The sequence below is a fragment of the Lepisosteus platostomus genome, chromosome 14 (assembly GCF_059453375.1).
Source record: "Lepisosteus platostomus isolate fLepPlt1 chromosome 14, fLepPlt1.hap1, whole genome shotgun sequence".
Lineage (NCBI taxonomy): Eukaryota > Metazoa > Chordata > Actinopteri > Semionotiformes > Lepisosteidae > Lepisosteus > Lepisosteus platostomus.
This window is the reverse complement of record NC_142624.1, coordinates 34,838,049-34,852,635: the sequence shown is the minus strand read 5'-3', so window position 1 is coordinate 34,852,635 and position 14,587 is coordinate 34,838,049. Positions and strand designations below refer to the sequence as shown.

The 14,587-nt window shown below is 55.1% G+C and overlaps 1 protein-coding gene across 4 annotated transcripts in view; it reads right to left on the bottom strand.

Annotated features, from left to right (window-relative positions):
• The window catches only part of LOC148649326 (protein boule-like), a 31,451-nt gene extending 26,154 nt beyond the window's left edge, over positions 1-5,297 (bottom strand). Inside the window, exons 1-3 of one of the 4 annotated variants that reach the window (XM_088605858.1) lie at positions 5,057-5,297; positions 2,383-2,587; positions 349-468 (exon numbers count right to left, since the gene is read on the bottom strand). In XM_088605858.1, the coding sequence (XP_088461984.1) occupies positions 349-468; positions 2,383-2,403 (141 nt within the window). In that variant the 5' untranslated portion in view covers positions 2,404-2,587; positions 5,057-5,297. The remainder of the gene's footprint in view (positions 1-348; positions 469-2,382; positions 2,588-5,056) is intronic. The other 3 variants (XM_088605857.1, XM_088605859.1, XM_088605856.1) reach the window with 3 other exon arrangements.
• Between the last annotated feature and the right edge of the window lie 9,290 nt (positions 5,298-14,587).

Below are 14,587 nucleotides of genomic sequence, written 5' to 3'. Positions count from 1 at the left end.
TGGCCTCTCTCACCCTGTCTCACTGATGGCCTCTCTCACCCTGTCTCATACTGCCTAACTGACGGCCTCTCTCACACTGCCTCACTGACGCCCTCTCTCACTCTGCCTTATACTGCCTCACTGACACCCTCTCTCTCTGCCTTATACTGCCTCACTGATGGCCTCTCTCACCCTGTCTCACTGATGGCCTCTCTCACCCTGTCTCATACTGCCTCACTGACGGCCTCTCTCACCCTGTCTCACTGACGCCCTCTCTCACTCTGCCTTATACTGCCTCACTGACAGCCACACCCACACTGCCTCACCACAGAGGCGAGGCAGCAGGGGGAGGGAGGGAGGGCGTCTGACCTTGAAGTCGATGCCCCCGACGAAGATGCGATTGGGGATGACGGTCCCGTGGCGCGGGGCGCCCAGCGAGGGCACTGTCCCGCCGAAGAAGCCCGGCACGGCGCAGGCGTCGGGGAGGACCTGTGGAACAGCAGAGCGGGTCAGGAGAGGCAGCGGAGAAGAAGAGCAGCCGGAGGGGGGTCAGAAGAGAGAGACGAGGGGAACCGGGGTAACAGGGGGCCACTGAAGGGAGAAGGGAGGATAGAGAATGTAAGAACGGATACCACCAGGCAGAGCTCAGTTACCCCCACTGGCCCGTTTACTAGCTCCTAGCCAAGGGATCTGAAGGTCTCATACAGCGCCTGCTGGAAGAGGCCAGGAGGATAACTTGGCCTGTTCCACACTCCCACCACCCTTTCAGTAAAGAAGAGCCGCCTGCTCTTGGATTTCATCCTTGGAGTGATGGAGAGAACATGCAAATGAATTATAATGCCCCTCATCATTGCAGACCACAAGCTGCCAGCAGCCATGTCACCCTTCAGCCCCCAGCTGGTAACCCCACTGCAGCTCAGCAGGTGTGAGCCTGGCCAGTACCTGGAGGGGAGACCTCCTGGGAAAAGCTAAGGTTGCTGCTGGAAGAGGTGTGAGTGGGGCCAGCAGGGGGCGCTCACCCTGTGGTCTGTGTGGGTCCTAATGCCCCAGTAAAGTGACGGGGACACTAGACTGTAAAAAGGCGCCGTCCTTCGGATGAGATGTAAAACCGAGGTCCTGACTCTCTGCGGTCATTAAAAATCCCAGGGCGCTTCTCGAAAAGAGTAGAGGTGTAACCCCGGTGTCCTGGCCAAATTTCCCCCTGGCCTTTACCCATCATGGCCTCCTAATAATCCCCATCCCCAGTTCAGATTTTTACATACATCAGTTGTGGGTTTTTTGTTCTTTTTCAAGTTGTTAATGGAATTGAAGTAACATTGCATTTCCATATTATAAGCGTTCAAGGTGGGAGTGGGCTTAGATTGTTTTGTGAATGTGAAAGCTATCCAGCATTACCGCCAGCTGAATTATATGTAAAACTTAAGTGCCACTTTTATCATTTTTCCGAATTACATCTTGCAAAGCGTGACGTTATATCACACCAAAATCTCACATTCACAGTCAAAATCCTCGCAGAGCTCCCGGCTCCAGAAGGATGACGTCACTCGTGCGCGAAGGGGTCGCGCGCGGTACACAGTCGCCATCCCGCTGGGCTCGTGCGACTAGGGGGGGCCTATGACGTCACTCACCCCGGCGCCGTCCCCGCCCCGACCAGGTGCGACGCCCCGGTTCTCTATTACCGATCAAACCCGCCGCAGCCTTTCATCAGCGCGGTGACAAACTGCGGGGAGGAAAGCCTGTTTATTTTTCACCCACGCATCAGAAAACAAACAAAGCGCTTTCCTCCACAGAGTCTCAGCTCGCCCGGCCTCCTGCGGCACTGGGCGTGATTTCGCCTCTTGGCGCGGCCGGGCGGGTCACGCGTGTGGCCGGCGTCGGGAAGCTGCGGATACAGTAACTCTGGAAGCGAGGCGTTTCCTCCAGAGGCCGACACTCGCTCCCGGACCGCCGGAACCAGGCGAAACCCGCGAACCGGCCGCCGCCGTCGTGTCGCCAACCGCCAAACACGCACTGCGGACGGTCCCGCCTAAAATCCGAAACCTCTGATCCTCAGAAACCCCCCGCCAGGGCTGCGGGACTCGCGGCGTGTACACGGGTTTCGGCCTCAAGACACGTCACACGGTCGGAGCACTGCCACGATCGCGCCGCGCCGCTTCGACAATCAGCGCGACCGCGAAACGTCCCATCTTTTCACGCAAACGCGGTAATCACACAATTTGAAAATGTTCCTATATTAGAGTAAAAGAGCCCGGAGTCTGAACTCGCCCGGTCTCCTAGGGGCGCGACTACCGGACACTCGCTGGACCACAACACAAGAAAACGCCTGCGAGTCCGCCGGGGTTTCGCGGCCGGCCAGGGAACGGGGCGGTGTGGGCGGCCGACGCCGGCGACGCCCGTCCTTACCGTCCCGTCTCCGGCGTCCATCCTCTCCGAGCGGGGTCGCCTCTCCGCGGCGGGAAGACCGGCGGGCGCGTTCACACCTTCGCGAGCGGCGGGTGCGTGGCGCGGGAGCAAGACGGCGAGGGAGCTCTTCCCCGAGGAGCCGCGAGGACCTGATCGCGTGCGCCACCCGCCCTGCCCTGGTGTGCGGCTCGAGGCATCGAGGGACCTGCGGAAAGACGGCACTGGGCTAGACCACACCGGCACGGGGGACGGGGGAAGCAGACTTCTTAAAACACCTCCCATGTACGGCTTCGGCAGCGGCATGATTCTTTATTTGTGTTTATTTGTGTCAGTTAATAACGTTTTAAAATCAGGTGATGCTGACTTATTTTATTGTTTCTTTTTACGTCGTCTTTCTAGTTCCAACTCACACCCACTCCCCCCTTGTACCATCCCCGTGTAATAATCCAGCGGCTGTGTGTGCGGAGGTCGTTGCCTTTGGCGGGAGATTGTAGGTTATTTATTACCGAATCGCAACCGCGCAGGACGTTGTCTCTCTTTGTGCTCACCCACACCCTCCCCAAACACTGCTTTGTGCAGAACAATTAGTGGGTTAAGTTGTTTAAAATGTGAAGTCATAAGGGTATCGACTAAGCGGAGGTGTTCGTACTGGAGGGTCCATTTTCTTTTGATGGGAAATGCGAAGTTTGCTTCAACGGGCCCGCGACCCCAAACATCGCTCGTTTTACTGTTTTGAGGTGGATTAAAGTTCGGGTGTAGATCAAATTGAACAAATTAAGGTTCAAAAGTGTGAAGCTGTAGTTCGGTGGATATCCTCAGTGGTTGATCTACGAACTACACCCGAAAGGCGTGAAATTGAGTAAAGGAGAATGACATTATCGTCTCCACCCAGCGTATTGTAACAGTAATGCGCGAAACCTGTTTTATTTACAAATCCTGCTATTTATTCTTTGTCCACATTCTACAAAATAAAACGACAGACCGATTAAGAAACCGCACAGACTGAGGTCGAGTTGGGGGAGCCCCCTGTAAACAAGTGGATTCGACAGAGGCGTTAGTGTGGCTCAATACCGACGGAGGAATAAATCGATATGGGCATTTTCTACAAACATGTAATATGTCGATAAAAGCTACAGCTAGTCGACGAAGAAATTAAGACATTGACCGCAGACTGGCGATTTTCACAAGAAACATTAAACCGCCGATCGAAAGTGTGTCTGTAGTTAGTTACCGTGTATTATTTCTGCTTCCACGTTCCCTAGACTCTTATCACTCCAAGTTTGAGACTATAATTATACTAAATCAGCCAGACTGTTGCCGTTATGTTACGGCCGAAACAGCTTCTCAACGAGCCCGTGAAGCCGTCGGCGCCATTTTCACATCACCTCATCTTTGATATTAAGGGTTTTAACCTTAATCTCTTAGGCTCTTGCCTGTATGCGGTGAAATGTTCCCGTTATTCGTCGTGGTTTTTAGTTAATGGGAAGAGTACAGTGGCCATGCAGCACTGGAGACCTGGGTGCTGCCCAGGGTGTACCCTGCCCTGTGTGCGTACTGTACGTGTGCCCTGTGACGGACTGGCGTACCCTGCCCTGTGTGCGCACTGTACGTGTGCCCTGTGACGGACTGGCGTACCCTGCCCAGGGTGTACCCTGCCCTGTGTGCGCACGTGTGCCCTGTGACGGACTGGCGTCCCGCCCAGGGTGTACCCTGCCCTGTGTGCGTACTGTACGTGTGCCCTGTGACGGACTGGTGTACCCTGCCCTGTGTGCGCACGTGTGCCCTGTGACGGACTGGCGTCCCGCCCAGGGTGTACCCTGCCCTGTGTGCGCACGTGTGCCCTGTGACGGACTGGCGTACCCTGCCCTGTGTGCGCACTGTACGTGTGCCCTGTGACGGACTGGCGTACCCTGCCCAGGGTGTACCCTGCCCTGTGTGCGCACGTGTGCCCTGTGACGGACTGGCGTCCCGCCCAGGGTGTACCCTGCCCTGTGTGCGTACTGTATGTGTGCCCTGTGACGGACTGGCGTACCCTGCCCTGTGTGCGCACGTGTGCCCTGTGACGGACTGGCGTCCCGCCCGGGGTGTACCCTGCCTTTTATTTTCCACTTGCTCAGTTGCTCGCTGGGTTAGGCTCTGGCTCCCTGAACTGGAAGAAGCAGTTAGAACACGAGCGGATGGAAGAGTAAAGATCTGACACGGTCACCCCTCCTCTAGAGGAGGCGGACGTCCGGACGCCTGCCTACCACCGGGCACAGGAGTGACCCGAGGGCACAGGCGTCACCACGGCGCCCTGACCTCTGAGTCCGGGGCTCGGAGCGCCTTGCCCCGTTGTGGTTTTATCCTGTCATGTTCCCGGTCCCAGTTCCCTGTTCCTGTTTTTAATCGCCTGCGCTTGTGTGTGAGACACTGCCATGCTGTTCAGTGTGAGACACTGCCATGCTGTTCAGTGTGTGTGTGTGTCACACCGTCATGCTGTTCACTGTGTGTGTGTGACACTGCCATGCTGTTCAGTGTGTGTGTGTGTCACACCGTCATGCTGTTCACTGTGTGTGTGTGACACTGCCATGCTGTTCAGTGTGTGTTTGTGTGTGTGGTACTGCCATGCTGTTCAGTGTGTGTGTGTGTGTGAGAGACACTGCCATGCTGTCAGCCAAGGCTATCGGCCCCCTACCTGAGTCAACAGCCCCAGGGGAGGGGACGTATGGGGCAGGAGGCCAGTCCCAGGCCACGGGCTCCAATTGTGAGATCCGTCCGTGGTGGAAAGGGCTCAGTCCAGGCCTTCTCCATGGCCCAGGGAGAGAGGAGGAGCAGGAGAGTGAGAGAGACAGCCAGAGACGGGCCTCCCGATCCCCTCTCTCACTCACATTCCAGGGCAGTATCAGTTAACGGTGAAGTGAGACTCTTGGTGCACTCTCTCTCCCCCCTCTCCCTCCTTCCTGCCCCCCCTGTTCTCGTCCTGTCACTCTCTCGGTCCTCTGTCCCTCCCTGTGCTCTCCTCTCCCCTGCTCTGTCCCCGTCCACACAAACCCAACAGGAAGTGCACTCACTGAGCCTGCTCAAGGTGGGCGTCAGGTCCCTTGTCCAGGGGGTGATCTCCATGGGCAGGAAAGCGAGGAGTGCACCCAGCCTGGGGACCTGAGGGCCGTTCCTCTGCTGTTAGGAGATGTTGTCCTCTTTGCCTCTCCCGGAGCATGGGGCTGTTCAAAGGCATCGAGATCCCAGTCAAGGCAGCAGGTAGCCTGGCCCTGTTCATCACCCGAGAGAACTATTACCTCAGAGATCTGTGGAGAGAAGGGAGGGAGGAAGCAGAAAATCTGTGGGAAATAGAGAGCATAGGTCAATATCTCAAGAAACTGCGAAAAACATTATCATGGTTAAGTAAAGAATGTGATTTGCACCAGAAAAAAAGAAAATTGTTGCTATGTAACTGTTACCGTGTCAAAATGTAATGAGATGTGATCATATATACTGTTTTAAGTATGTATATTAATGTAAAACTTTCTGATTTGTGATGTCCTGTATTTTTTTGTGAAAAGAAAATAAAGTTCTTAAAATCGGTTCAAAAAAAAAAAATCGACTCTGATCTCCGGGGCGTGCTGGAGAGTCTGAGGTCATGACCCCGTCCCGGGAAAGAGGGGCTTGCTCTCTCCGGGTGGGGTGGAGGAGATTAAGCACCTCCGGGGTCCTGGTCACGAGAGAGGGGAGAGGGGATCGTGGGATTGACCGGTGGATTGGCGCAGTGGCTGTGGTGACACGGGTGCCCGCAGGAACTGCAGGAACTGCAGCCGAGTTTTCGGCTGAAGCTCTCAGTTTCCCAGTCGATCCCCGTCCCTGACCTCACTTACGGTCAGGAGCTTTGGGCAGGGTGGAGAGGAGCCAGGAGAGGTGTTTCGGGTCTCGGTGTCTGGTGAGGATGCCCCCCTGGCACCCCTCTGGGAAGAGCCTGTTACCACTGCGATGATGATGATGATGATGATGATGATGATGATATATATCCAGGTGGATGCTGCACAATGGTGGTGGTGGAGGGGATCCCCATTACCTGTGAAGCGCTTTGAGTGGAGTGTCCAGAAAAGTGCTATTAAGTGTAAGCAATTATTATTATTATTATTATTATAGTACAGAACTACTCATAACCGAGTCCTAGAGATTAACTGAGTGGATTGTGGTGTGTCAGTGCCATCTCCTGGTACGTCCGCGCAATGACGTGTGATTCAAAATAGAATCGCCTGGAAAATCTCAAACCCAGAGCGCCACCAGCAGAAACGTCAAGAACATGCAGGAAGAAGGAAATGGTAATGGTGTTTTTAAAATAAGCACTGTTATAATCGGTCATGGCCGAACATACCTGGATTGCAGCTGCACCTTGAAACCATTCCTGCTGCCTGTCGTTCTGGCTCAGCGCTGGTACTGACCTTAACTGACCCCTCAGTGCTAAACCCTTAACTGACCCACTGACAAGATTAATCTGAACTCTTTATGATGGTTAGTTTCCTCCAGTGGGTGTGCAAGCCAGGGCTGTCCAAGTCAGTGTGTCTGCAGCAGGAGTGTCCAGTCCCGGTCCTGTAGGGAGGGTCAGTGTGTCTGCAGCAGGAGTGTCCAGTCCTGTCCTGTAGGGAGGGTCAGTGTGTCTGCAGCAGGAGTGTCCAGTCCCAGTCCTGTAGGGAGATTCAGTGTGTCTGCAGCAGGAGTGTCCAGTCCCGGTCCTGTAGGGAGGGTCAGTGTGTCTGCAGCAGGAGTGTCCAGTCCCGGTCCTGTAGGGAGGGTCAGTGTGTCTGCAGCAGGAGTGTCCAGTCCTGTCCTGTAGGGAGGGTCAGTGTGTCTGCAGCAGGAGTGTCCAGTCCTGTCCTGTAGGGAGAGTCAGTGTGTCTGCAGCAGGAGTGTCCAGTCCTGGTTCTGGAGGGTCAGTGTGTCTGCAGCAGGAGTGTCCAGTCCTGTGTGTGTGTGTCCAGTCTATGAAGGAGAGTGGAGTGTCCATTCTGTGTGTGTGGAGGAGGGCGATGTGTCCAGAACACTCTGTTCATTGGCACTTCTCTGTAACTTTTGAAACCACCCCTTGAGAGGGACTGCAGTTTAATTCACAGCAGGGTGAGTATGTGTATCTCGGCTCAGTGGGAAACTACCCTGGGTTCCAGCAGCCCCTTGTAGAATGTATACTGGCTTCAGACTGCAGTCCTGGGCTGCACACTGAACATACTCCCACTCTCACTCAACCTGCTGCTGAGAATGTGATCCTCGCTCTAGGCCTGGCCAGAGCCCCAGAAACACCCCCTCACTGGCCTTGCCAGGGCCCCAGAAACACCGCCTCTCTGGCCTGGCCAGGGCCCCAGAAACACCCCCTCACTGGCCTTGCCAGGGCCCCAGAAACACCCCCTCCTGGGCCTGGCCAGAAGTCCAGAGCAAACCCCTCTAATGGCCTGGAAAAAGACCTGCTCCAGCCTCTGCAATCAAGCCTATTTTTTGTTTTTTTTAAATGTCTGCATTAAGAAATAAGATTCCAGCACTGCTTGTGATTCTATAGCATGAAGGCCTTTTTCTTGTCACATAACCAGTTTACCAAGTTTACCATTATACCAAGAACAGGAAATGAACCCCTATTCCAGCAGTGCACTCACAAGTTTGCATACGTATATACACCTGTATTTTAAACCGCAGTGCGCAAAACTGAAGATTGAAAAACAGATTAAATAGAGATTACATCAGACCAGGAAAGGCTTTTGACAGTAATATCCTGTAACAAATTATATTTCGGCTATTTACACCTCGTGTGCCAGACAGAAGTTGCCTTCTGGTTTTGACCTCTCTGGGCATACTGGGAAGGCTAGATATTCCTTTCCTCGGGTTTGGTGGAGCATTGTGGACTGCCAGCCTGATGACACCCTCTCCCTGCACCAGGACTGAATCAATCTGTGGTTTGTGCCTCTGGAAACTGTGCCTGGGGAGCACACTGCCAAACATCATTACCAGCTTCGTTTGAAACAGCGATGGCGCCGGTAGGCGGGACCACCCCTCATCAGATTCCCAGGAGCCCGGCAACACATGGTCTGCGAGCATGATCACTCACACGCCTGACCACGCACGTGTATATGGAGTTGTGGCTCTTTTCCCAGATCAATCCTGTCCTCATAGTCTGTCCAGGGAACGTAGTTTCAAATAAAAGTTCAGGCCCTAATCTCATCCCCTCCCACCTGCCTACAAATCAATATCACACTTCTTGCTGACTCACCTGTGTTTCATTTTCACATCCCTCCCTCCGCCGGATCTTCACCCTTGCAGCAGCTCCCTGGCTCATTCCGCATTAAAGATGTGGGGGTGTCCGACAGCCCTCCTCCTCACACCACCACGGCACCCTCCTTGACTCCTCCTTCAGAAATGGAATGGGGTGGGAGGGTTCCAACTGCACCCCTCCTTTGGGGTGAGGTGAGTTACCTCGATAATGCTCACAATGTGAATTGTGCCCCTTCTCTGCCCTCTGCCTGAGGGGTTTGACCAAACTATGGAATGAACAGTTTCTCGGCAAAGTGGGAGAGCTGTGGGGTTTCTGCCCTGCAAAGTGGCGAAGAGACTGAGGGTGTTCAGCTGGAAGACGAGGGAGGAGAAAGAGAGCCCCCCCCCCCACCCCCACCCATCCCGCTCCTTCTCCTCAAGGGCACCCCATTCTAGGCTTGGGGAGATATGAACACCCTATATAGGATGATCATGTCGACGTCTTTTTTCCTTGATGATCTGAACACAACAGCGTCGCACACAACAGATACCCATCCCCGTTCCTGCCACAGGCAATCAGAAATGAGGTGTTAACAATGGCAGTCAGGTAGGGCCGTCCTCCCTTTCATCTGCAGTGCTCTTGTCATCTCCTTCCTCCCCCACCCGGCTGGACAAGCGCACTGAGGCCTCTCCTGAGGGGGGCCTATGGCATCTTACAGGTTCCCAGCCCTGGTCCTGGAGGAGCCCCGTCTCTCCTGGGGTTCTCAGTGGCGGAGGCCCTGCTCACAGGCTCCTTCGTGTCACATCTTCCTGTCGGGGGCGACTCACCCTCCGATTTGCTCTCCGCTCCTGAAGCGCTGCTGAGCCGCCGGCTGGGTGTCGGTCCCGGTCCGATTCCGGAGCTGAGGGTTCATGCAGGCCTGTGCAGTGAAAAGGAGTCCGGCCGGCCGGCGCAGAAGGCAGAGGGCTCGGAGTGGGCGTGTCTGGCGCTCTGTCAGTCTGTTTCGCCGGGAGCCGCTCGTCGAGGAGAAGCTGCAGTAGGATCTGTGACGGAAACCCCTGGAAACACTGGAAATGGGGTGTTTTCTGCACCCAGGACTGAGGGCAGACACAAGTTAACCCACGCTTGCCTAAAGAATAATAATTATAATAATTGCTTACACTTATATAGCGCTTTTCTGGACACTCCACTCAAAGCGCTTTACAGGTAATGGGGATCCCCTCCACCACCACCAGTGTGCAGCATCCACCTGGATGATGCGACGGCAGCCATAGTGCGCCAGAACGCTCCCCACACATCAGCGATCAGTGGGGAGGAGAGCAGAGTAATGCAGCCAATTCAAAGATCAATAAAAGGCAGCAGTTAGCACTGGAGGTTTAGAGCCCAACTGGAGAGCAACCCAGCCACCAGAGGGGACCCCAGGACTACAGCTGCTGTCAGCTGCAGTGTCTGCTCTCCTCCTCAGCTCTCTGTGTGTAAGTGTGCGACTGTGTGTGTCTGGGTTTGTGCGCAAGTGTGTGAGTGTGTGAGTGTGCGAAGTGAGTGTGCGTGTGTGCGTTTGTGTGTGTGTAAAAGTGCGTGTGTGTGCCTGTGTGTACACACCCACAGCCCCCAGTTCAGAGTCTCACTGCAAGGCGCGATATCTCTCTGTGTAACGATAATGAGCCTCCTGCTGTACTCACCCCCACTCCACTCCACACTGCCTTCTCAGATCTCCACTCCACACTCACACTGTCCTCTCAGACCTCCACTCCACTCCACACTGCCCTCTCAGATCTCCACTCCACACTCACACTGCCCTCTCAGATCTCCACTCCACTCCACACTGTCCTCTCAGACCTCCACTCCACTCCACTCCACACTGTCCTCTCAGATCCCCACACTCACACTGCCCTCTCAGATCTCCACTCCACACTCACACTGTCCTCTCAGACCTCCACTCCACACTGTCCTCTCAGACCTCCACTCCACTCCACACTGTCCTCTCAGATCTCCACTCCACACTGTCCTCTCAGACCTCCACTCCACACTCACACTGTCCTCTCAGATCTCCACTCCACACTCACACTGTCCTCTCAGACCTCCACTCCACTCCACACTGCCCTCTCAGATCTCCACTCCACACTCACACTGTCCTCTCAGATCTCCACTCCACACTGCCCTCTCAGATCTCCACACTCACACTGTCCTCTCAGTCCTCCACAGTCACACTGTCCTCTCAGATCTCCACACTCACACTGTCCTCTCAGATCTCCACTCCACACTCACACTGTCCTCTCAGTCCTCCACTCCACACTGCCCTCTCAGATCTCCACTCCACACTCACACTGTCCTCTCAGACCTCCACTCCACACTCACACTGTCCTCTCAGTCCTCCACTCCACACCGTCCTGTCGGTGTCGTCTCAGGCCGAGGACCTGACAGAGGAGCAGCTACGTGTGATCTCCCCGCCCGCTCGAACACGCCTCTTACCCGCTGCTGAGGGACAGTCACGCACGAAACTCTGACCGGCACCTAGCGACTGAGTACAATGTGCTTTTCTTTTCAAATGCACGGCACGATTTCACAGACGTTACCCTGCGGGTCTTCAAGGATACAACAATACTGCGGCTGTATCCTCAAGGACACCACAGCAGTGTCACGGCTGGGCTGCGAAACCACAACCTGCTGCTGAGACTATAACACAACACACATGAGACCTTGTGGATTTCAATCGTCCCCAGGCGTTGCATAAGTGTGCCTTTGATTTATCTGCAGGCGTCTGGCCGGCACGTCTATGCAGAGCCATTCATAAGGGTCAGAATGAGAGGACTGTCGCGGGGAATCGGCGCGGTTTCAGATCATGGGGGAATGAAGCGCTCTGTGCAGGTTTGCCTGCTGTCGTCGGCCTTTTTCAAGCACAAGCGCTGGGCAAGGGCCTTCCTCGTCAAGACCACGCGCCGAAACTGAAAAGCAATCGGCAGCAGGACGAATTCAGCTGCTCTGTGTCAGTCGTCAATGATCTCTTTAAAAGACGGGTTTCCCGTCAGGATCTATTGATGTCTATTGATCTATTGACTCACTAATGTCGTACAAACATTAACCCAACTCAACAGCCAGCAGAGCTCCTTCTTCGATCCGAAAGGCCGTAAATGAGGTCGCAAGCAAGCGGAGTTCGTTTGACCCCTCGAGCCCGCCTGGTAGCTCGTTGCTAATTGGCCTGTGGGTCTCCTGCAGCTGTTTCTTGAAAGAAGCCAGAGGATCGTCTGGCTAGCCTGCTGTCTTCTCCCCGAACGCAAGGCAAAAAACATATTTGAGCCGCGTTTTTATAAGGACGGCACTGCCCATATGCCCATAAAATGGTGAGCGTGCGTACAAAACAGCGCTGTGTCCCGTGGCGATACTCGGAGCTGTCAGGGGTCCAGCAGCGAGGCAGGAGCCGGGGGGGAAGGGAGAAACGACCGGGACCCCAGCACTGCTCCGTGAGGGACACCCGGGAGAGAGAGGGAGAGGAAAGGGGTCGGAAGGGGGAGCTGGGGGAGTCAGTGGCAGAGAGAGGGGCAGTTTCTACAGAGCAGAGAACTGCTCCATTGCTCCAGGAGAAAAGGCCCTGTCCTTTCGGAGAGACGAGGATCTCGTACGGGAAGGAAGGGTGGGGGTGAAGACAAGGCATTTTGATGAGGGGGGGGGAGACAGAGTCAAGCTGAAGAGACAGCGGATGTAAAATGCCGGAGCAGGAGCCACAGACCGGGGAGGAGACAGAACAGACAGGGCATAAAGGAGCAGAAAATACCGGTAAGCAAACACCCGTCTCTGCTCGTCTTTTCAAGCGTTACATTGATATCTGCATGTGAAGCAGATTCTTTAATCGTCACAGAGATTGCATGCTCTTATGACGGTGTTTGCGATAGAGAGAAGGGTTCTTTTAATGGATTTTGCCAAGGATTAACGTGGATAAAAAAAGTCTGTTTGCACAAAGACGGTGCCAACTCAAAGCATGCCGTCTCCTTCATCCTCGCTCACAAGCTGGGCTGAGAGAGATCTGCTCCCCAAGGCAGTTCCCCCAATGGACATGGGGGGGCGGCGCTGAGCCCGGTGCGCCTGAGCTCCCCAGCCAGTGCCAGCTTCCAGCATGTCCCACCAAGCTCCCAGGGCCCACAGAGGCCCCCCCGCCTCTGTCCCCTCTATCTAATCTAAAGACTCGGATCAGCCGCCTGGTGGGCAAACCGCTCAACAAACAGCTGTGTAACGGGTTGTGCGTTTGCCGTCTGTCACTCTTGGCCAAGGGGTCAGGATATGTCTGGCCTCAATCTCGCCCCCCAGGGTGGCGTCCACACAAAACAACTCGAACGGGACCGCGACAAGGCCGTGCGGATCGCTGACCTGGCCGGAGCGGGGACGAGCCAGTGGGCACTTTCCCAGACGTGTCCGCAGACATCCCAGTTTGAAAACAAAACAGGTCCGAGTTCTCTCTCTCATTCATAGCCAGCGGCTAGATCACCTGCTAGCCCACTGCAGCTCAGCAGGTGTGAGCCTGGTCAGTACCTGGAGGGGAGACCTCCTGGGAAAAACCAAGGTTGCTGCTGGAAGAGGTGTTAGTGGGGCCAGCAGGGGGCGCTCACCCTGCGGTCTGTGTGGGTCCTAATGCCCCAGTATAGTGACGGGGACCCTAGACTGTAAAAAGGCGCCGTCCTTCGGATGAGACGTAAAACCGAGGTCCTGACTCTCTGTGGTCATTAAAAATCCCAGGGCGCTTCTCGAAAAGAGTAGGGGTGTAACCCCAGCGTCCTGCCCACATTCCCCCCTGGCCTTTACCCATCATGGCCTCCTAATAATCCCCATCTCTGAACTGGCTCCATCACTCTGCTCTCCTCCCCACTGAGAGCTGGTGGGTGGGGAGAGTACTGGTGCATCATCCAGGTGGGGCTGCACACTGGTGGGGGTGGAGAGGAGTAAAGCGCTTTGAGTGGAGTGTCCAGAAAAGCGCTGTACAAGTGTAAGGAATAATGATAATAGTGATATGCCTGTGGCCATAGTCTTGCTCAGCGGTTGATTCTCTCGCTCATGTTCATGTGTATGGGGTTTTCTTTGTGTTGTCTGCTGCTGTGAATAATAAAGACACACTCTCTCCCTGGTGATAATAAAGACTCCCTCTCTCTCCCCCTGGGGAACTGCATATCTTCCATCCTTAACAAGCCAGACCAGGGACCTGATCCAAACAAAGAGTTCCCAGGGGGCAGCACGTCACAACGACACAGCACACGAGTGGAAAATAACGCAGAAGGCGCGTTGAAAACACGAACGGGGGGGGGGGGCGCGTCTTTACGCAGAGGGTGGTGGGAGTGGGGAACAAGCTATACTCTGCCATGCTGTTGAAGCCGATACCCTGGCTTCTCTCAAGACACGACTGGAGGAGACTCCAGGCTAGAAACTACAATTTGGATAAAAAAAAAAGACAGCGGGGAAGTGAGCACAGAAAATGCGTGGGTAAAAAAAATGAAAAGAAAAAATTAGAACGGGTTTTGCCAAAAAAAAAAAAGTTTATACGCAGTAATAGCCTCAAAGTTGGGAATCCCGTCGTTTTCAATCGGTTCTGGACTCGTGCGCCGCGCCCGCCTGTTTGAAGAAGCCGCATCCGCAGCACCCCGGCCTCGGGACGGTCCGGGTAGCCGCTGTCCCGTGCTCCCCGGGTCCTGGGAACGCTGGAATGCTGGAAGGTCTCGCGCCCCGCCCCTCTCCGAGATCGTCTCTTTCCCACATCGTCCTGCCCCGGGACGCCTGGAACCCCTCTCGCGCTATTATCCCCCCTCCCACGCGCCGCTCTGATCCTCCCCTCCTGGGTCAGTCGAGCTGGAACGATTCCAAAAGCGTGAGGCATTCCAGAACCTTTCGGCCAGCAAGGTCCTGTCCCCGCCTCCTGCCCGAGCGTGATTGGCCGGGGGAGAAGCCCCACGGGGGACGTCGGCAGCCCCGCTTCGGTAGCCGATTGGTCGGAGGAGGCGTCCATCGCGAGGA